The sequence below is a fragment of the Panthera uncia genome, chromosome B4 (genome assembly GCF_023721935.1).
Source record: "Panthera uncia isolate 11264 chromosome B4, Puncia_PCG_1.0, whole genome shotgun sequence".
Classification (NCBI taxonomy): Eukaryota; Metazoa; Chordata; class Mammalia; order Carnivora; family Felidae; genus Panthera; species Panthera uncia.
The window spans coordinates 131,051,074-131,072,261 of record NC_064809.1 but is presented as its reverse complement, the minus strand read 5'-3'; the positions used below and the strand labels follow the sequence as shown (position 1 = coordinate 131,072,261).

The 21,188-nt window shown below is 53.4% G+C and overlaps 1 protein-coding gene across 3 annotated transcripts in view; it reads left to right on the top strand.

Moving 5' to 3' along the window:
- RANGAP1 (Ran GTPase activating protein 1) overlaps positions 1 to 21,188 on the top strand; it is a 32,833-nt gene that overhangs the window by 2,930 nt on the left and 8,715 nt on the right. For 2 of the 3 annotated variants that reach the window (XM_049626406.1, XM_049626405.1), the window contains exons 1-10: positions 24 to 218; positions 599 to 748; positions 5,877 to 6,004; positions 8,900 to 8,959; positions 12,404 to 12,583; positions 15,287 to 15,421; positions 18,163 to 18,321; positions 19,568 to 19,681; positions 20,098 to 20,197; positions 20,284 to 20,368. In XM_049626406.1, coding sequence (XP_049482363.1) covers positions 134 to 218; positions 599 to 748; positions 5,877 to 6,004; positions 8,900 to 8,959; positions 12,404 to 12,583; positions 15,287 to 15,421; positions 18,163 to 18,321; positions 19,568 to 19,681; positions 20,098 to 20,197; positions 20,284 to 20,368 — 1,196 coding nt within the window. In that variant the 5' untranslated portion in view covers positions 24 to 133. Of the gene's footprint in view, positions 1 to 23; positions 219 to 598; positions 749 to 5,876; positions 6,005 to 8,899; positions 8,960 to 12,403; positions 12,584 to 15,286; positions 15,422 to 18,162; positions 18,322 to 19,567; positions 19,682 to 20,097; positions 20,198 to 20,283; positions 20,369 to 21,188 lie in introns of those variants that run through there. The other variant, XM_049626407.1, reaches the window with a different exon arrangement.

Sequence of the window (21,188 nt, the reverse complement as noted above, 5' to 3'; positions counted from 1 at the left end):
CTAGGAACCTGAGGTCTGGCTACCATGGGCTCCCCAGTCTCCTGGCCAGGGTTGAAATCAGACGTGCAGTGGGCTGACCCCTGTTCCCCAGCCCCAGAGACATGCCAGCCAGGGTGGAGGGGCATTTCCTGGGATGGATGAACTGGATCCCTTAGCCATCTTAGTCCTGTTTGAGAAATGGGACCCTCAAACAGAGAGCAACCAAGATGATCAGGCAGGTATGTGTTGGGGGCAGGCTCTTTGCCACTGTCGGTCTGGGACTCGATTGCCATTCACTGGGACCCAGGAAATGGGCAGCTCACACGGCTATGTTTGATGTCCCAGCTGGGGCAGTTGGGCAGGGAAGCTAAAGTGAAATGGTAGCTCTTCAGAGGGTAAAACATGATTTTACTACTTTCTTGCCACTTTCTCCACCTTTCCTAGGATTGTTCCTTCCCTAATGCCGTTTCCATTTCTTCCAGTAGTTTAGCTTTTGGAGTCCCGAGAGCACAGGGGGAGGTAGGGTCAAGCCCCTGAAATGGGTTGTCTCTTACCCGGCCCTCCCCAACCAGGGGCCCTAGGAGACCACTCTCTTTTAATGTAACTTCGGCCTGCTCAGTTTGCAGATTTCCAGGGGAGCCCGGCAACGTAGCCAACATGGCCTCTGAAGACATTGCCAAGCTGGCAGAGACGCTTGCCAAAACCCAGGTGGCCGGGGGACAGCTGAGTTTCAAGGGCAAGAGCCTCAAACTCAACACTGCGGAAGATGGTGAGTTTCTGCTTGGGCTGGCCCAGGGGAAGAGAGAGAGTGTGCGAATGACCGCTTACTCTTACTCACGCTTGTTTTCCTAGTAGCTCTGTGAGATATCACTGGGCCCATTTCAGAGTAAGGCTCAAAGATGATGTGCCTACAAGTGCATGCAGACTTCCCTGCCTGTTGTCACATTTTTGGAAGGTATCCTTGCTGGTGATGGCTTTAGGTTGGCAGGTGGACTGTATCTTGGGATAGTAAGCAATGAGGGATCACGACAGTAGTCCCAGGATATAGCCTGTGACTTCTTACTTCAGACCTTTACCACCACGGACCCAGCCCGGTCTGAGAATCCTGGGTGCCTTCCCCAGAGCTAAGACCCTTGTGGAGCTGCATTAAAACAATAATCCAGGCCCTTTGGGAAGGTCTGTCCATGTAGCCGAATGCCCTTGGGAGAGGGATGGATGGATGTTCTTGTCTGTGTACAGGAACCAGGGCTGGAGGGAACTAGGCATCAGAATTCAGGCCCTGTCTTTTCATCCCTGGCCAAATCATGACTAACACCGGTCAGCCCTGCATCCCCTGGTGTCTGGAAGTGAAGGCACCTACATCAGTACTTGTAAGGCCTCTTGAAGTTCTAGCCCGACCAGGGAAACTGGTCTGGACTTGCCTGGTTGTCCTGGAGTGCAGGCAGGCTTGCTCCTCTGCGCTGGCTTAGAAACGACTTGAGTCCTTGGGTGGCTGGGAACGTGGTAGCACATCTTCCGAATATCTCTGAAAGACCCTAAGATTGAGAGTTTCTGTCTGTGCTGTTATCACTTTCAGTCATGCATCATGCCTGAGGGAGGGAGGTAGAAATGTTACCATTTTATAAATAAGGAAAAAAGATTTGGAAGAACTAACTTGCCCAAGATCACACAGCTGGTAAATACCAGAGCCAGGATTTTAACTGATACCCAGCTGAATCCCTGTGCCTGTGTTTCTCAGTAGACATTCAGCTCAGTTCAGGAAACATGAATTTGCTATTAAATGCCATTCACTGGGGTGCCTGGGTGGCTCAGTCAGTTGAGCATCCGACTCTTGATTTCAGCTCAGGTCATGATCCCAGGGTTGTGGGATCAGTCCCTGTGTTGGGCTCTGGGCTGTGTGTGGAGCCTGCTTAGGATTTTCCCCATGCCCCTCTCTCTCCCTCTCCGTCCCTCCCCCTCTGCTACTCTCTCCTGCTCGCTCATGCACACACTCTCTCGCTGTAAAGTAAATGCCATTCACCGAATGCCTAGTCAGGCAGTCTTAAGTGCCATGCAAGCAATATCTCAGTTTATCCTCACAGAAGTCTTTGAGGTAGCTTTACATCCGCATTTTGGAGATGGAAAATTGAAGCCCAAGGAGGTGATACGACTTGCCTAAGGACGCAGCTATAAGCAATGGAGCCGGGATTAGAACTCAAGTTTGTCCAGCCTTAAAATCCATGTAGATGGGGCACTTGGGTGGCTCAGTCAGTTAAGTGGCCACCTCTTGATCTCAGCTCAGATCTTGATCTCAGGGTCTTGAGTTCAAGCCTCCCATTGGTCTTGGCGCTGGGCGTGAAGCCTACTTAAAAAAAAAAAAAGAAATCTGTGCAGATAACCACTTCGTGAGTGCAGGCTGGACATGCTGCTTCCATTTTGTAGGTCACCAGGGAGGCCCTGCTTACAGCCCCAGCTTCTGAGGAGCTCCTAAGCTGGAGTGGGAAGGAGGTACTCAAATAACTGCCAGGGGACAGAAGGCGAGACATGCTCTGAGAAACGTGAACAGCAAGTTCTAGAAAGAAAGGCAAGGCACAGGAGTCACTTCTAGTCGAGGAGGGCCCAGGAAGTCTCCATGGATGAGGTAGTGTTTGTTGAACTGTCCTTGAAGGAGAAAGGGCACTCTAGGCAGGGGGAGCCACATGAGGTGGGCACAGGAGCTGAGACACACAGGGTGGGCTTAGGAGAAAGGAAATCAGGATGCCATAGGGCGGCCAGGGCAGAGGCTCTTGAATGCTGTGCAGAGGAGCCTGGCAGCCTAATCCTGGGCCCAGACAGGCACTCCAGGTTGGCCGAGAGTGAGCTGGCACAGTCCAGAGAGGGCAAAGGCCTGTGTGAGGAAGCCACGAAACTGATGACTGGAACAAGGTTCTTCACACTCCCCAGTAGGTCATTTAAGGACCAAAGAAAGGACTTTCTGCTTCACATGGCCGAGTCGTACACACACGGAACTTGGTACTTTGTGAAGTGGTGGAGGCTGAAAGGCGGTCCCTGCGGCGCAGCCTGGTGACAGGTGGTTTTTCAGGGGTGGTTGGGACCCATCCCTAACCCGTTGCTAAGTTACGTATAACTCCGTTTGGACTGAAAACCAAGCGAGAGAGGCAGCCCAGCGGTGATCACCCTCTCCTGTCCCAGCCTTTCCCGTGTTGGTGCTTTTCCTTCCAGGCTCACTTTGCACTTGTGACTCTCCCCAGGGCTGAACTTCTGCACGCTGCCCGTGAATCTCTGTACTTCCGTCCCTTATAGGGCGTCTGTCTTCCCTTGGGGCCCTGACGGCTCTGTCACCTTACTCTTAAGGGCTGCATAAACATTCCCTTGAGCGGCGCTCCATTCTCCTCGTTAACCTGGATGTTAGAGGGGCTCCATATTTTGAGCAGGTCTTTCAAGGGGCTGAGAGGTTATTTCAGCCCTGGCGCTGTGAGCCAGCTGCAGAAGAGGCCTGGGCAGCTGGGACCCGGAGTTGCAGCTCCACAATGGCCCCCCAGGGGCGGGGGGTGTCTCAGGGGCTTCCTGCCGGGGGGCTGCATAAAGTCCCTGGTTGTATAGGAAGCAAGGATATGGGGCAGGAGCACATGGTTAGAAGTTTGGAGGACCAGTCTGAAGCTTTAACTCTGCTGTTTTCCTGAACTGGGCCAAGTTGCTTCATTCCTTGAAACCTCAGTGTCCCCTTCTAGATCATGTGGGAGGCTCTTCCCTGGCCTGCCCTCCTGGTCGTGACATGAGAAAAGGAAAATGAATGCCGGCCACCACTGTCTGGCCGAGTGACCTTAGTAGGCAGTTAGTACCTTCTCCGTGTCTCCACTTACTCAACTGTGAAGTAGATGTAACAGTAATTACTTGAGTAGGTGTGGGAGAGAATGCTAAGCACTGGTCTCTGGGGGGCAGAGTCCATGGGAGCAGGACCCAGTGAGGAAGGGGGTAAAGTCTCCACATAACAATCAAGTAATCATGTAGAAGAGTATAAAATTGTAGCAGGCGGCATTTGCAAGGAGACCAGGGCTGTGAAACCTGCCAGGCAGGTTGGGAGTTTGGCTGCTGGGGTGGAGGCCGAGGGAGGGAGGCAGGTACAAAGGCCCCACTGGGACAGCTTCTCAGGGAGCTCCTTCCCACCTTCCTGAAGCCCCATCTGTGGTCTTTGTCACCTAAGAGGTCAGGTCCAGCTTTTCTCTCCCATACACACCTCCACCCCACCACCTCATCCCCTTTGCATCTCGTGCCAGCTGGACTAGATGGGCTTTGTCTCGTGCATCTAGTGTGTTTTTGTTCAGATTGTAAAATTTTAATACATGCTCGTTATAGAACATAGAAATATGGAAATAAGGCAAAAAACCATACCTTTCATTGTCTCACAGCCCAGGATACAACTACTGTTAATTTTGGTGCATTTTCTTTCCAGTGTTTTTTCTAAACATAGGTGAGTTCCTTCCTTCATTCTTTCTTTCTTTCTTGTTTACTAATTGGGATCATAATGACAGGTACTTTAAAAGTTGCTTTATAACCTGGTATATCAAGAATATATTGAGCAGATTAAAAAAAAAAAAAGAATTTATCAAGCACATGATGGAAAAAGCACAGAATCAGCCATAATCCCAGCACGTAGAGAAAACTGTTTGAACATTGGGTTTCTATCCTTTTAGACCTTGAGAAGAGGGTGTGTGTGGGGGGGGGGGGCGGGGAGGGAGGGAGAGAAAGAGAGAGAGATAGAATACATTTTATCTTTTTGTTTTTATTTATTTTTTAAAAGTTTATTTTGGGGTGCCTGGGTGGCTTAGTCTGTTAAGTGGCCGATTTTGGCTCAGGTCATGATCTCGCGGTCCGTGAGTTCAAGCCCCGCGTCAGGCTCTGTGCTGACAGCTCAGAGCCTAGAGCCTGTTTCAGATTCTGTGTCTCCCTCTCTCTGACCCTCCCCCGTTCATCCTCTGTCTCTCTCTGTCTGAAAAATAAATAAACGTTAAAAAAAAAAAAATTTATTTTGAGAGAGATTGTGTACACACGTGCAAGTTGGAGGTGGGGGGCGAGGGGGCGGGGAGAGAATCCCAAGCAGGCTCCTTGCTGTCAGCACAGAGCCCCATGCGGAGCTTGAACTCACAAACTGTGAGATCATGGCCTGAGCTGAAATCAAGAGTCAGACACTTAACCGACTGAGCCGTGTTCCCTGGTAGAATGTGAGCCTGTCCAGTCTCCTTTGCAAGCCCCGTATGTATTTTTTAATAGGTATAATATTTTACATGTGTGGTCAGACCAAACACCAGTGGAAAACCTCATTATTCACTTATCACTATGACATGAGTATTTTCCAAGTCAGGTAAACACCTGTGTCGCCATTCATGATGACGGCAGCGTAACCTTACAATGTATCCCAGTGAATTAACCTGTTCTCTGCTGATGGGCGTTTAGCTTGTTTGGGATTTTTCGTCATAACAAAAACAATACAGTAATGAGCACCCCACGCATGAATCCTGTGGCACTGACAGCCTTCATGTGGTTGTACCCCTGGTCCTCTGACTTGGATGCTGTTTTCCTGCTTGGAAAACACCCCCCATGCAGAGAGCCTCCTCACACACCACCTATAAAGTGCTTCAAGCCCCTTTGCCCTATGCCGCCTGTTTCTTTCCTCCTTTGTCTCCCAAGCCTTCCATACACCTGCCTCCTTTAACACTCACTGCAGAGGAATTGTTTTTGTAGCCGTGTTCCCTGGTAGAATGTGAGCCTGTCCAGTCTCCTTTGCAAGCCAGGGCCCAGCACACAGCAGGCATACTATGGCTGTTGGAATTGTGAGTGACGAGGTAGTGGCCGGGCTCTCTTCTGCCTCAGTTATTGGTGATTCCAGAATCTAAGGTTCTGTTCTTTGGTCCTTCCAGCCAAAGATGTGATTAAAGAGATCGAAGACTTTGATGGCTTAGAGGCTCTGCGCCTGGAGGGCAATACGGTGGGCGTGGAGGCAGCCAGGGTCATCGCCAAGGCCTTGGAGAAGAAATCAGAGTTGAAGGTAAGATTTGCAGGGCGAGCAGGCCCAGACTGGTTGGGGCTAAGCTTCCACTCAGGCCACCACAACCCCTGCCTATGTCTAGACCCTTCTAGGGTCCTGCCTTGTTGGCGGTCACCATGAACAGCTCCTCTTGTTGCTCTGGCCTCTCGGTGCTGGCCAGAACCCCTCTCCCTGCATGATATGTCCACTTGGGTCCCCCAGTAACAGATAAGAATGTCAGGTTTATCCAGTAACATCCGTGAAAGATAAAGGAGAAAGAAGCGGAACTGGACAGAGAGAGCCTTCAGCTAGCCCCACTTTAGGGGACTCCCATGAAATTCCAGTCCTTCAAAATGCTCTGTGAGAAGAGTTGGGGTATCATGTGTTTAAAACGTCAGGAAGGTGTCCCTGCACGCTCTCCATTCCCAGGAATCCTACTGTTTATTAGCACATTAAAGCCTCTGCAGAGCCACGAGGGAGAACCCTACTTTCCCAACTGCAAATGGTGCTCAGTGCCTGTGGGACCAGGCTTGTGCTGGGCTCTTCTGCACATGTCATTTAATCCTCACTGCACCCTGGGGAATAAAGACTGGGTCCCTTTTGTAAGTCAAGGGAACCCAGGCTCAGAGGAGCTGAGTAAACAGCCCAGGATCCTAATGCTGACAAGTAGCCCAGCCACATGGCACAGTCTCAAGTCCAGTGCTCTTTCCCAGCCCCACTGTGCTTTCCGAAGGGAAGGAATGCAGGGCCAGAGCCGGCAGAGCGGGTTTGCCCAGTGAGGACCTAGAGCTAGTCCGTGAGGTGGCCTTGCTGTTGTTTCCTCGGGAAAATGGCGGTCAGGTTAATAGCCAAGCCGTTGGCTGTTTCTTCTTTTCGGCCCGGTGCCTGTTGTTTTCCTGAGCATAAGCTGGGACGCTGTCCTGCAAAAGAACTCAACCCACCCCAGCGACCAGTGAAGGGGCAGGAATGGAGTAGCTGTGGCCTGGGCCCGGAGGCCACACGAGCTGTGCTTTGGCATCTGGGTTTAAGCCCTGGTACCACCACCTTATCTGCGTTATGTGGCCTTGCACCAAACTCTGCTCTGAGTCTGGGCTCCTCTGTAAAAGGGTTTTCTTCCCTGTGAGTTGGCCTCGGTGACCAGGCTTGTGCAGGCTTGTGTCATGAGAGAGCTTGGCCATCAGGAGTGCCTTGCGCATCTTGTCATCCTGTGCAGACCTAGCGCCTTGAGTCGCTCCGCCCAGCATCTCAGCTCTGCGCGTGCAGGAGGGAGCCAGGGTTGGGTCAGGGTCCTGGTGGCAGGGGTGTTCTGGGCAGGGGTGCCGATGGGAGTTAAGATGTTACCACCCTTCTTGCAACACAGGCATGAGCTAGGTCTTGACAGATGAGAAAAGTGTGGTCCAGGGTCAGACATCTCAGGAGTGGGATCAGAGTCCAGATAACAGCCCAGCATCAGAACTGCTCTGCGGTTACTACTGCTCACTTAGAGATTGTTGAGGCCAAAAGCTTCATTCCAAAGAGGGGATCCCAGGGGTCAGAGACTGGGCGGGTTGAGTGGCAGGCCTGGAGTCAGCTAAGATGGAATTGGAACCTAGTCCTTGTGCTCCAAATCCCCATGCTGACCCTTGACCCATCAGACATGGGTTTGGGAAGCTTCGGGGTAAGGTGCCAGTTGTTAGGGTTCTGGCGCTCAGGCTGTGGCTGCCTGTCCTGGCCCTGAGCACCGGTCTTCAGATGTGACTCACTGAGCCCACCCATGTAGACTGCCCCTCCCCAACCCCGCCCCCCAGGCCCTGCGGGTGTTGATTTGTTTACTGGAGGCCTTGAGAATTCTAAGGAAACCAGTTTGCCCAGTACTTAAGGTTCGGTTTATTTAGTTCAGACATTTCAAGGACTGGATTTTCAAGGGAAAGTTGCTTTGGGTTCCATCATTCCCAGGATTGGCCCAGGAAAGGCTGGAGCTGCCTGAGTTGATATTTTGGGTGGACATAGCAACCAGTGTTGAAGGGTAAGGCTGTGTGCTTGGAGCTTTTAAACTCTGCTGGCCTATCATAGAGCTGCCGCCTTGGTGCCATTACCTGATATTTTGTTTAAATCAGCTCACTTTGATGTCATGTAAAAGCAAACATCTCTTCTGTAAATGTAAAGTGGTTTTCCTTACCATAAAGGAAACAAAATAGCGTTATTAAATTCTGGTTTGACGCATTGTCCCCTCTTGAGCGTGAGTCCTGCTCATCCTTTTTTCAAAGGCAGATGAGCAAGGAGCGGAGAGGTGGGCAAGATCCACCAGCCCCAAAGCAAGGCTACCTTCTGGAGGTGATCAGAGGGTTGAAAAGAGCCTTGAAGGGTGCGTGGCTGGTGCTCTCCCAGTCAGTAGAGCATGAGACTCTTGGTCTCGGAGTCATGAGTCTGAGCCCCCCATTGGGCATAGAGATTACTTTAAAAAAAAAAAAAAAAAAAAAGCCTTGAAAAATTAGTAACTTCCTGGCTGCTGGATCCTATTTGGTTATTTTCTGCCTCTGCCACCCAAATCCTGACATGTGTTGCTTCACCCACAGTGTACGGGGAAACTGATGTTGGAAATGAGCGCTGGGCCAGGAGTCTGGCATATTGGCCCTGGTCCTGCCACTGCCCTGGGCCTGGGGCCGGTCTTTTCCTTCTCAGCCTGGTTTCTCTCCTGGAAAACGAGAGGATTGGGCCAATCAGGTTTTCCTGACAGTTCTGCTGAGCCCTGTATGGCCTTTGGAGGCCGCCAGGTTCCCCCAACTTCCGCCAGAGCTGGGCCAGCTTTTTGCTGAGGAAACTCAAATTAAAAATTAAGAAGCATTGTAACTGTCAGTGGTCCACGAGGGTGAGGTGCTGCCTGCAGGCCACCTCTGAGGGGCACCCCTAATGCTTCTCTTCCTCCTCCTTCCAAAGCGATGCCACTGGAGTGACATGTTCACAGGGAGATTGCGGTCTGAGATCCCACCAGCCCTGGTAAGTGCACAGTCCGCTGCTCCCCTCCCCTGGTCACAGGAGCCCCTTTAGCAGTTCCCAGGGCTTTTTTTCACACTTTTGTCCACACTTTCTTCACCCTGTGATGAAGATGCTGGAATAGAAGCCAGGGGAGCACAGCATCTGTCTTGTTACCCTGATGGGCAGGTGGGGGTACAGGTGAGAATGGAGACTTGAGGCCTAGTGATAGGAGGTACAGCAGCGCCCAGGGATTCCAGGGTTCATTCCTGAGCTTCGTGGTTTCACCCTCACTGCAGATCTCACTCCCTCCGCTCTTACTCCTCTCTTAGCTTTGCACTTCCCTGTGCTCCCCATCATGCCCTTCTGTGGCCCCCCCCATCTCCCCCTGGGCCCTCCCTTTCTCCATACCACTGTTTTTGCTTTGCTTCTCATCATGGGTGGCTTCCATCCACACTGTTTTCCATTTCCCCGTTCCTGGGGCTCAGCTTGGCTCGGGTCAGGTTCCCAGCCTGGGGTTCGGTGGGTGGGGTGAGAGGGGGCATCACTGAGCAGAACGTGGCTTGCCTGGGGCTCAAGGGAAAGAGGCAGGGCTGGTAATAGGCAGCCTTTCAGTAACATGGGGCCTAGTACATGAGATGCCTTCACGGTGAGGTTCTTGGTCAGTTATTTGTTGTGACCATCTGTGTTATGGGGTCTCTCACCCTGATTGTGCAGGCTGCCTTCTCAGTCCTCCGTGCCTCTAGTCAATGCGGGGGTTCCTGAGGTGCCCATGTACCAACCTCATTTCTAAAGCACCTCACTCTGGGGGAACCTGGCTCAGTGGAGTGTGTGACTCTTGATCTCAGGATCGTGAGTTCAAGCCCCATGTTGGGTGTAGAGCTTACATTTAAATGAATGCATAGATCTATAAACAAATATATTAATAAATAAATGTACGTAATAATAATGGGACACCTGGGTGGCTCAGTCGATTAAGTGTCCAACTCTTGATTTTAGCTCAGGTCATTATCTCCTGGTTGGCGAGATCAAGCCCTGAGTTGGGCTCTGTGCTGTCAACTTGGGATCCTCTCTCTGCCCCTCCCCTGATCTCATGTGCACAGTGTGCTCTCTCTCTCTTTCTCTCTTGAAATAAGTCAATATTTAAAAAATAATAAAGCACCTTGGTCTGGTAAACAACTAAAGGTGATTCAGGAAGTGACAGGTGCCCTAATGGGGACTCCAGAGGGAGGGCTCCTCTGTTTGGGGATTGAGGAAGCCCTTGGGGAGCTGGTTAAGTTACCAGCCTCAAAGGGTGAACAAGAACCAGGTGAAGGTAGAATCTAGAGTATAAATTACGTGAATTCATTTGGAGGTTTGTATGTAAAAGGATTGAAAGTTAGAAGAGGTTGGGATGCCTGGGTGGCTCAGTCAGTTGAGCGTCCGACCTGACTTCGGCTCAGGTCATGATCTCATGGTTTGTGAGTTCGAGCCCTGCATCAGGCTCTGTGCTGACAGCTCGGAGCCTAGAGCCTGCTTTGGATTGTGTGTCTCTCTCTCTCTCTGCTCCTCCCTTAGGCACTTGCTCGCGCTCTCTCTCTCTCCCAAAAATAAATAAACATTAAAAAGAAAAGTTAAAAAAAGTTAGAAGAGGGAGGGAAGAAAACATACTTGTTGGATACGAACTATGGGCCCCTGTGTGCATTATTTTACCTGAATTTTAGCATTTAAGTTTCTCAATTTTTTTTAAAGTTTATTTTGATAGACAGTGTGTGTGTGTGTGTGTGTGTGTGTGTGTGTGTGTGTGTACAGACACACGGGTGGGCAGAGAGCAAGAGGGAGAGAGAGAATCGCACGTTAGACCAGAGCTGGATGCGGGCTCAAACTTATGAACCGTGAGATCATGACCTGAGCTGAAACCAAGAGTCAGACGCTTAACCAGCTGAGTTACTCAGGCATCCCAAGTTTCTCCATCTTTAAAGGAGATATTCTTGGGGCGCCTGGGTGGTGCAGTCGGTTAAGCGTCCGACTTCAGCCAGGTCACGATCTCGCGGTCCGTGAGTTCGAGCCCCACGTCAGGCTCTGGGCTGATGGCTCGGAGCCTGGAGCCTGTTTCCGATTCTGTGTCTCCCTCTCTCTCTGCCCCTCCCCCGTTCATGCTCTGTCTCTCTCTGTCCCAAAAATAAATAAAAAACGTTGAAAAAAAAAAAAATTTAAAGGAGATATTCTTATCTCCGTATTACCAGCAACAAGAGTGAATCTTAGAAAGGCAGGTAAGAGAATTTGGGGTCAGGGAAAGGCATGAGATGCAGGGATGGTGGAGCAGACACAGAGGGTTCAGCAACTCTGACTGCTGGAGGGCTGGAGGTCCTCGGGGCCAGATGGCAGGGGCGTGGCCTTCTCCCAAGGTTGGGGCAGCCAGAGAATGGCCCTCTGTTGCTGAGTCAGTGGTGGGGAAGACAGTGGAAACTGCCTCAGCTATCCTGTCCGCGGCCTGGGCAGGGACGGTGTCTCTTGCTACCCCCTGCCCTCCACTGGGAACCGTGTGCATGATGAGTGCCCCGCCTGTTTCTGCCCCCAGTTTCTGGTAGAGCCTCCTCCTCACCCATCTCCTGGGGAACTGTAGGTATCCCCAGCCCAGGAGGTTCCCAGGAGAGCTCAGTGTCTCCATGCCACGTCGGTCTTGGGCTGTGGCTCGGAGACAGGCACCCATCTGCCCGGTGCCCGCCAGAAACCCCGGAGGCCTCAGCGGTGCCTGCCTCCCTCCTGCACATCCTCTGAACGCCCAGCTTCTGCGGGTCTTCCTCCCTCTGTGAGGCCTATGACTGACCTGGGGCTCACGTCTCCCATCTCCCACCACGCTGGCCAGCCAGCTTCCTCCTCTGCTGCCTGGATCACTGTCTCACGCTCCTGGGCGGGCAGTCGGCATATCCGGCGTCCCTCTGCACATCAGTGTGCCCTCCTCAGACTTGGAGGATGTGTCCTCTCTGTCCCTCACCCACCTCAAAGCCCTTTGCTCTCGGGCTTATAGGGTCACAGTCCTTGGCCTAATGTTCGGGCCGCTTGCCTGATTTGACTCCTCTCTTTCCTTCCAGCCTCAACCTCTTCTGGAGTCCTAGACACACAGTAGGCTGCTTCACGCCTGTGTCTTTGTTTATGTTCTTTTGTTTGCTTATGTTCGTGTTTTTACTGTTGGCTGGAATCGCCTCATCTGTGGTTAACTGATTCTCATCCAGCCTGAGCTCATATGCCACCTTCTATAGGAAGCCTTCCTTGACCACCCCCATGTATACCAAGCCCCACGCCCCACACCCCACCTGAATTGGGAGCCCTCTTCAGGGTTTCCAGTCCTGGATATAAAATAGGGACAGCTCTGTACTGAAACGGTCTGTGTCTCTGCCTGGGTGCCCCCTGAGGGCAGGGGTCCTGGCACAGAAGCAACATCTGGTGGGTGTCTGTGATTCTGAGATGAGCCCTTTCTGTGCCCAGACCTCACTAGGGGAGGGACTCATCACAGCCGGGGCGCAGCTGGTTGAGCTGGACCTGAGCGACAACGCGTTTGGGCCTGACGGCGTTCGAGGCTTCGAGGCCCTGCTCAAGAGTTCCGCCTGCTTCACCCTTCACGAGCTCAAACTCAACAACTGTGGCATGGGCATCGGAGGTGGCAAGGTGGGTGTGGCGGGCCCTCCCGCATGTGCCTGTTGTCCCTCACCCTTCTTCCCTCCCTGCCTGGTCTCCTGCTGCGTTTGCATCCATTGGAAATATGTGCCCTTGGCCACCATCTGGGATGGCTGGGTTGTTGTTTTTCTCTTCAGAGGAGAAAGGCCTCAAAGGCAGCTGCCTGTGGCCAGTGGGGAGAGGAGGTGGAGGCCTGGAGGGCGGGGTTGCCAAGCAACCGTTCCCCGGTTCTCGGTGTTGTCTTGGCAACACAGAGGCAGTGTCCATACATGCTCGACCTGCTGGCTCTGCAGAGTGCAGGGCTTGGGCATCCCAGACTCGCTGTGCCCTCAGAACAGCTGGCAGAGCCACGTGAGGCCCAGTGTGTGCACGTGGGGGAGGGAACCCAGGAAGAGAAACTGCTTGGGCCTGGGCACAGCTCACCCTCTTCCTGGACAGGGCCCCCCCTGTCCTCCCAACTAGTTGGGCTGGTCGGCACAGAAAGGCGTGTCTTCTCTTCCCAGAACCTGTACTGGGGGAGCCCGGCCTTGTTCTCTTTTCCGTCGTTCTGGCTCCTTTAGGCCCAGATACCAGAAAGACCAATTCCCATCCTCCCTACCTCCATTCACATTCTGAACAAAAGAAGAAAAGGGTTGGGACACAGGACGTACAGCGACTGGGGACATCTTCTTTTTGAAGGTGTGTTAAATGCACACCCTCGTTCTCCCACTCGTGCTGAAATGGGGGGTGATGCTCTTCCCAGTCTTCCAGTTAACTGGACTTGGGTCAAGCCCCCAGATGGCGTTGCTAGGGTGGGACTAATGTGGGATTTGGACCTGCTTCCGTGCACCCATCAGAGCAGCAAGGGGAGCTTGTGTTGTGCTCTCAGTGTCCCAGGCTGAGGTCCCGGAGCGGCCTCCCCTGCAGGGGGTGCCTGTTGCCTCTCGCCCCCTGGGAGGGAGATTCGGGGCGTGCTCCCAGCTGTCTCGACCTGCCCCCCCACAGTCTAATTGGGGAATAAGCCGTGCATGTGTTACGACATTAAGGTGCTGACATCAGCACAGAAAACCGGTCCAGCCCAACCTAGAGTGGGGTGTGCTGGGGGAGCCGGACACCTGCCTGTAATCTGCCTCAGCCTTCCATTAGCTGCCTTCTGCTGTGCAGCGTCCGGGGGGACTGTGCTTCCAGAACTGGCTGTCAGGCATTGCCCTTACTTCAGCACGTGGGATGGCCTAGGGAACACAATAGTTTGAACCCAGGGGCCTCCTGGCAGCCCCGCTCCACTCTCGAATGTGATTTGTACTTGGCTTTACCTTCCTCACCACTCATTCAGTGAGAGCTTTTTGTCACATCTCGTGGGTGCCGGCCTTGCTGATCTGAACCTCCCGGGGGCCGCAAGGTCTCCGGGTCCTTCAGGATCTGTTCCCTCCAGCTGGAATGCATTCAGTGTGGCCAGTGTGCCACGCACATGGGAATTGGAGGGGCCTCAAGGATTCACGTGGGAATGAGACATAACCCTCTGCTTGGAGCTCTCCAGACCCAGAGTCCCCAAGCTGGACTCTTGTAGGAGCGATGACCTCACCACGGTGACTCCAGAGGGAATTGGGGAGAATGGGGGGTGCTGGTACAGTTGGCTGCCTCCTCTGCAAAGGTTCCTCAGGAGGCTGGTTGGTGGCGGAAGTCCACAGTCTCTACTGAGCATGTTCACGGCTCACCGCATCGGGAGTCAGGCTGGTGGTGGCTCCCAGGGACAGAATGCTGTGCAGGCAGGCTGACCTGGCTGTCAGTTGCAGTTCCGATGCATATTTACTGTGAGACCGTGGCCGGCTCAGTTACCTGTCTGAGCCTCGGCTTCCTTGTTTATAGTTGAAAGCCAATACCCCTTGCCTCCCAGGCTCGTGTTGAGGTTGAAACGAGGTGCGAGAGGACCCTCGTTGAGCGTGCTGATGGCCTGTCGGTGCTGTGGAGACATTGCTTCTCTCCTGCTGCCCTTCTTGTGAATCTTTTATGTTTTATTTACTGTGGTGTCTCTGATTCCCAGCAGCCAGCCAGTATTTTTTAACTCTTGGCTCTGTTGGTTTCACCCGTGTAGAAGCCACCTCCTGGCACCACCTCAACAGCAGGACAAACTGGGTTTCCGGTTTTTCCTCCCAGCAGCTGAGACCCTGCCGTGTGTGGCTGGCCTGGGCACAGGCATGTGTCCGATGAGTGTGGCAGGGCCATGGTCTCATCCAGCTCCCCTTAGGCGTTGGGGAACATGCAAGAGATGCCAGAAGATTTAGGTTCTGGTCCAGACTCAGCCACTTGCTTACCGACTAGAGGAATGTTTCTGTCCCTCTTGGAGCCTGAGTTTCTTTAGCCAGAAAGTGGGAATCACGATGGTCCCCATCTGACAGGGCATCTGGCAGTAAAGTGAGCTGACTGAAGCACCTTCCCTAGGACCTGTCTTTCAATTGACCTGCCCATGTTGGAGTCTCCCTTCCTGCCAGGTCTCTATCTCCCCATCTCTAACAGGCACAGAGTGGTGGGACACGCAAATGAAGTGGAATATGGGAAAGCCCTTCGTTGTAAGCTGTGGGTGCTGGCACACGTGCAGTACGGCCATGGTGCTTATGAGCAGTTCTTGTCCCTGTGTCCACCGCCAGTAGGTGGCATGGGAGGTTGAAGACCAGGCCTCCTACCTCAGGGCTGGGCCCCTTGCCTTTTCCCCCACAGATCCTGGCAGCGGCTCTGACTGAGTGTCACCGGAAGTCCAGTGCCCAGGGCAAGCCACTGGGCCTGAAGGTCTTCGTGGCTGGCAGAAACCGTCTGGAGAACGATGGAGCCACTGCCTTGGCGGAAGCTTTCGGGGTGAGGCTTTTAATCCTGGTCTGCATCCCTACTCTGGAATTGAGCTGCGAGGCCTAGGGCGAGCCGCTTCCCCTCTCTGAGCCTGCTGGCTCATTCTGCAGTGGGGCAGAATGCCTGTGATGTGTCTGAAAAGCCACCCCATCCAGCACTGCAGGTGAATTGGTAGTGGCTCCTGGAATCCTGTTTGAGAAGATTGTGTGTGGCTCTGATCAGTGAGTGAGGTCTGCCTGGCTCAGATATGGGAGTCAGGGGTGCCAGAGCAGCGAGCAGGACGACGGCCTGGCATGACGTCAGCCTGCGCTCCCTGAAGGTCAGTGTCTCTGCCTCTAGTGGGTGGGGCACAGAGATGGAGTGAGTCCTCAGACTCACCCTTGAGACGGAGGTAGGGGGCAGTGGCCCAGGTGCCCTTACCCCCTACTCCTCTCCTTCCACTCTCCTCTCTCCTCATAGCTGCCCTGGTGCCCTGCCCCCTCCCCTGACACTGTTGAGATCTTGACTGTGAGCTCCGGGAGAGGGCCACCCCTACCCCATGGGGCTGGGAACGTTGGAGTCTGTCTTTTCACTTAATGTAAATGTTTTCTGTGGCAGACAGTATCCTAGCGGTATTAACTGTATTCAGGCCACAGCAACATCCCCCATAGTGTTGCTACTTAAGACGGTCTACCTGGTGGAGCGCCTGCCTCAGGCAGAGAGTGAGAATAGTGGGGGACAAGTGCCTTACTGGACCCCGGGCTGCAGGAGAGCTCTTGCTGCCTCTGGAGCCGGAGGAGCCTAGTTACCGTCCTTGTAAACATCATGACATTAAAGGTTACGCCTTCTCTGCGCCCCTTCCCTCACCTTGCCGTCCCCAGTGTGGTGGGTGGGAATGGGGATGTGCTGTGGTTGTGCTAGGCATCCATCAGATGTCCTTCTGTGCTCTTGGACTTGGGGTCCGTAGGATGCCTCTAGTCTGTGATAGAACCCAGGGAGTCTTTGAACGTGGATGGGGGAAGATGGCATGATTATTAACACTAACGTAACTAAAATGTAGTGGGTTTTTTAAATTACTTTACTTTGAGAGACAAAGAGTGCAAGCGGGGAGGGGCAGAGAGAGAGAGATTGAATCCCAAGCAGCCACCGCACAGAGCCTGATACGGGGCTCCATCTTACGAACTGTGAGATCATGCCCTAAGCCACCCAGGTACCCTTAAGATGTAGTGTTACCTTCAGTTGTGAAAGTAGACGATAAGCCTCAGCTGCTTTAGAAATGCCCACGATTGGGCACCTAGGTGGCTCAGTCGGTTAAGTGTCTGACTTCAGCTCAGGTCATGATCTCAGGGTTCGAGAATTTGAGCCCCGCATCGGGCTCGCCTGCTTCAGATCCTTTGTCCCTGCCCTCTCTGCCCCTCTCCCTCTTGCACTTTGTCTGTCTCTCTCAAAAAATAAACTTAAAAAAAAGAAAGAAAAAAGAGAAAACACCCGCCCGTGATTGTGTTGATGGTAGAAATCACAGATGTTTTCACGTGAAATAGTTGTACAGATCTACAGAAACGTTTCTCATGTGGTAGCGTCACAATAACCGCAGACTTGCCCCGAAGTGCTGTTGTTCAGTGGCTTTGTAATATGGTGAACACATATTACTCCAGCACACCTTTGGGGTTTTTTCTAACTGTTTTGAGGATTGTCTTCCAGTTGAGTTGACTTCCTTTGTAGTCCTATATAATTTGTTTTAAAATTATTAAACATGCTAAGAAAGGTGCCGGGGGTTTTACCAGACCGCCGGAAGGGTCTGCGGCACAGAAAATATTGAGCAGCCCTGACTGGTAGCGTTCCTCGGTTGGCCTGCCTGTATTTGCTTGTGAACCCTCTGCGCTGTTCTGGTAGCCTGGAACAATGAAAGGCCCCTAGTTGGAGAGTTCTTGCAGGCCTGGCTTCAATCCTTGGTGGAAGCGGAGACTGGGGCATGGGCTCCTTCAGAGCTCAGAAACTGGTGGAATGTAGAGAGGAAGGTGTTGTTGATAGTCCAGATGACGGACGCCATGATAGTGGAAGGACAGAGTGCTCTGGGGATACAGGCAGAGCACTGGCCTGTGCCTGGGGTGGGGGTGGGGGCATCCTGGAAGCCCTCCTGGGAGAGGAGGTATCCAAAATGAGAGGTATATAGGAAGACTGCATAGGAGTCAGTCTACCAAGAAAATGCCAACAAACAAGGACACAGAGTGTTCCAAGCAGAGAGAAGGGAAGTGTCAAAAGGTTGGGATGAAGAAAGGCTAGGTGGTTGGGGAAGACCTCGTCCCCTAGAAAAGGAGGTAGATGTGGGGTACCAGTCGTACCGTGTGAACAGGGCAGGAGAGCCCCAAGAAAGACAGGCCCAGTGGAGCTGCAGTGTGCAAAGAAGGACCAGGGCAGACTCCTGGGCCAACACCCAGGGTCCTCCCTGTGTGGAGGACACCAGACCCAGAAACTTGTGTTCTGCGCTGTGTGACCCTGCACAAGTTACTTAGCCTTTCTGATCCCTAGTCTTTGTCTGGTGGAGTTCCTAATCCCAGGTCGGTCTCCCTCATGAGGCTATGGAGGGGATCAGATACAGCCATGCCCAGAGTTCTGCTTTGAGATCACCCAAAATATCCGTGGACAAGCCCGTGCCCAAGTGGATGGCAGCCCCTCCCCGTATCTAGTGTGTAGTGCCACCTTCCTGCCTACTGGATGTCCCTGGAGCTCGGGAGCCCACCACTCTGCTCTGTCCCTCCTGCCCCTCGCAGATCATCGGGACTCTGGAGGAGGTCCACATGCCACAGAATGGGATCAATCACCCCGGTGTCACTGCCCTGGCCCAGGCTTTCGCCATCAACCCCCTGCTACGGGTCATCAACCTGAACGACAACACCTTCACTGAGAAGGGCGCTGTGCCTATGGCCAAGGTGAGGCGGGAGTGGCAGGGTCAGAGAGCAGTAAGCAGGGTCTGGCTGCTGCCTTTCTTTTGTTTTTTAAACTTATTTATCTATTTTGAGAGGGAGATAGCAAGGGAGGAGCAAAGAAAGAGAGGGAGAGAGAGAATCCCAAACAGGCTCCGCACAGAGCCCACTGTGGGGCTCAAACCCATCAACCATAAGATCATGACCTGAGCTGAAACCAAGAGTTGGATGCTTAACCGAGCCACCCAGGTGCCCCTGGCTGCTGTCTTTTTAATGCACGTATCAGCAGGTGAGCTGCTCTGCCCACCCACCGGATGTGTACCTCATGGGTACATTACAGAACAGGCCATGTGTCAGAAGCTTACCTGCGCTGTCTTTGGGCAGCTCTGAGTGTCCATACTGCCTTCCTCCTGAGCTGCCTCTGTGTAAACCCAGCTGTTGGTGCTGGATTAGTTCTCAGAATCTGCATGGAAGATTGTTCCGGCCCGACTGCTTTTCTCATTGATTCTTTGATCAGCTATTTATCGAGCCCTGTCCAGTGCCCAGCCCTGTGCCAAGTGTGGGCCATGCAGAGTTGAGTCAGACTTTGCCTTCAAGGAGTCCCTAGTTCATGGAGGAAGGGGAGAGGCCTGTGACAGCGCAGGGCTGTGAATGTAGGGCTGTTTGGGTGTCGAGACCTCGCTGGACCCTAAGACTCCACAAAAGCCTAGTCCTGCTGCTGTGGGGGATTGGCAGAAGCATCTGCAAGTGTAGGGGATGTACAGGAAGTTCAGATCAGACTTAGGGCAGGCTTTCTGGAAGAGGTCACATTTTGGCCAAGTTGTATAAGACAAATGGACCTTGGACAAAGGGGTGTTTCAGGCGAAGGGATCAGCAGCATGGGAGAGGGTCCTGGTTTGAAACAGGCAAGGTTCAGGAGGTGTCTGAGGGTCAGACAATAGGAGAGGGAGGCAAAAACTCGTGGCCTTGCTGATTCTGAGGCTCTCCCGTGAGTACTAGGCAGCCATGCAGTGTTTTAAGCTGGGGTGCCACTTGGTCAGATTTATGCTTCAGGAAGGTTCTGGATATAACAGAAGTAGAGTGGAGGGAGGTTAGCCAGAGGCCAGGGGGTGACAAAAGCTGGTGAGGTGCTGAGAAGGCCAGACTGGATGGAGGAGGACAGTGTGGAGGCTGACACGGGGTGTGCCGTTGGCCCTCAGAGGGCTGCTGGGGGGCCTACACCCTCACCCTGGCCTTTGCTTCCTCCTCGCAGACGCTGAAGACCTTGCGGCAGGTGGAGGTGATCAACTTCGGGGACTGCCTGGTGCGCTCCAAGGGTGCTGTCGCCATCGCAGATGCCGTGCGCGGGGGCCTGCCCAAGCTGAAGGTGCCGGCGCCACCCGTGTCTTCCCCTCGGGTCTGGGCTCCCCCCACACTCGGGGTTGCCGCCATGGGTGGCAGGGGTGTGGTCTTTAAGGCCAGGTGGGCCTGGGTTTGCGGCTCAGCCCTGCCACATCGCTCTCATTTTGTGCAATTCTCTTCACCTGTGTGACGTGAGCCACAGTTTCTTCATTTTGGAAATGGGAGGAGGGAGCAATGGAGGTCATCATAGCATAGAGTAAGAGAGCGCCTCGAGTACCTGGTGCGTCGCTAGCTAACTGGCATTATTATTGTCGCTGTCACTGTGCCCAGCTGGAGCTCGGAGCCTGCCTTACCCTCCCTTGGGGAAAACAGGCTTCAGAGGAGAACGTGGTCTCCTGGCCTGTGATTCTGCTGGCCTCTACTCCTTTCTCTTATTTTCAGGAGCTGAACTTGTCGTTCTGTGAAATCAAGAGAGATGCTGCTCTGGCTGTTGCCGAGGCCGTGGCCGACAAGGCTGAGCTGGAGAAGCTGGACCTCAATGGTAATAGGAGTGGTGGCCTTGGCCCACGCCTGCCGGGCAGGCCCTGCTGCCCGTCCTGACGCTCCGTTCCTCCTCTCCGCGAGCAGGCAACATGCTGGGAGAAGAAGGCTGCGAGCAGCTCCAGGAGGTGCTAGACGGCTTCAACATGGCCAAGGTGCTGGCCTCCCTCAGGTAGGGAGCTGTGGGCTGCGGTTCTCCTTTTATTCATTTAGGAACCATTGTTTGAGCCCCTGTATGTGTCAGATGCGGTGCGAGGCATCAGGGGCGCAAGGATAAGACAGTGAAGGTTTCTGACTCGTGGGACTTCATTCTGGCTGGACGGGTGGCCAAGAATGATTAAGCTCCTGTACGTTCAGAGACGGTGAAGGTCTGAGAGTGGTCACCCTTTGGAGTGGGTGAGGTGGGGAGGCTTGTGAAGGGATGACCTTTGATCTGAGCTGACAGATGAGGTAGGGTAGCAGTGAGGTCAGGGCGGCAATGGGGGTGTGGAACCAGACTTGGAGACGGAGTTCAGAAAGGAGGAGGTTGACGCAAGAGAGCAGGGAGTTCGGGGTTTGCGGAGCCACATGGGCTGTGGCCATGGCCGTGGCGGCAGGGCTGCCTCCTCCGTGTGGGTGGGAGTCGGTTTGCGTCATCAGCACCCGCTCCCTCTGCCCTTCTGGCCCCCAGGTTGGCTTCATTCACCTGTCAGACCTGTCAGACCCTCACTTGTGTCCCCTCAGTTCTATGCCTGTGCTGCTGCTAGGAACTGGGGGCTCAGATGGCCTTGAGGGGCTCACAGTCCCAGAAATCCCCATCCCCTCGCCTCCCCCCCCTCACCCACTCCAAAGGGTGACCACTCTCAGACCTTCACCGTCTCTGAACGTACAGGAGCTTAATCATTCTTGGCCACCCGTCCAGCCAGAATGAAGTCCCACGAGTCAGAAACCTTCACTGTCTTATCCTTGCGCCCCTGATGCCTCGCACCGCATCTGACACATACAGGGGCTCA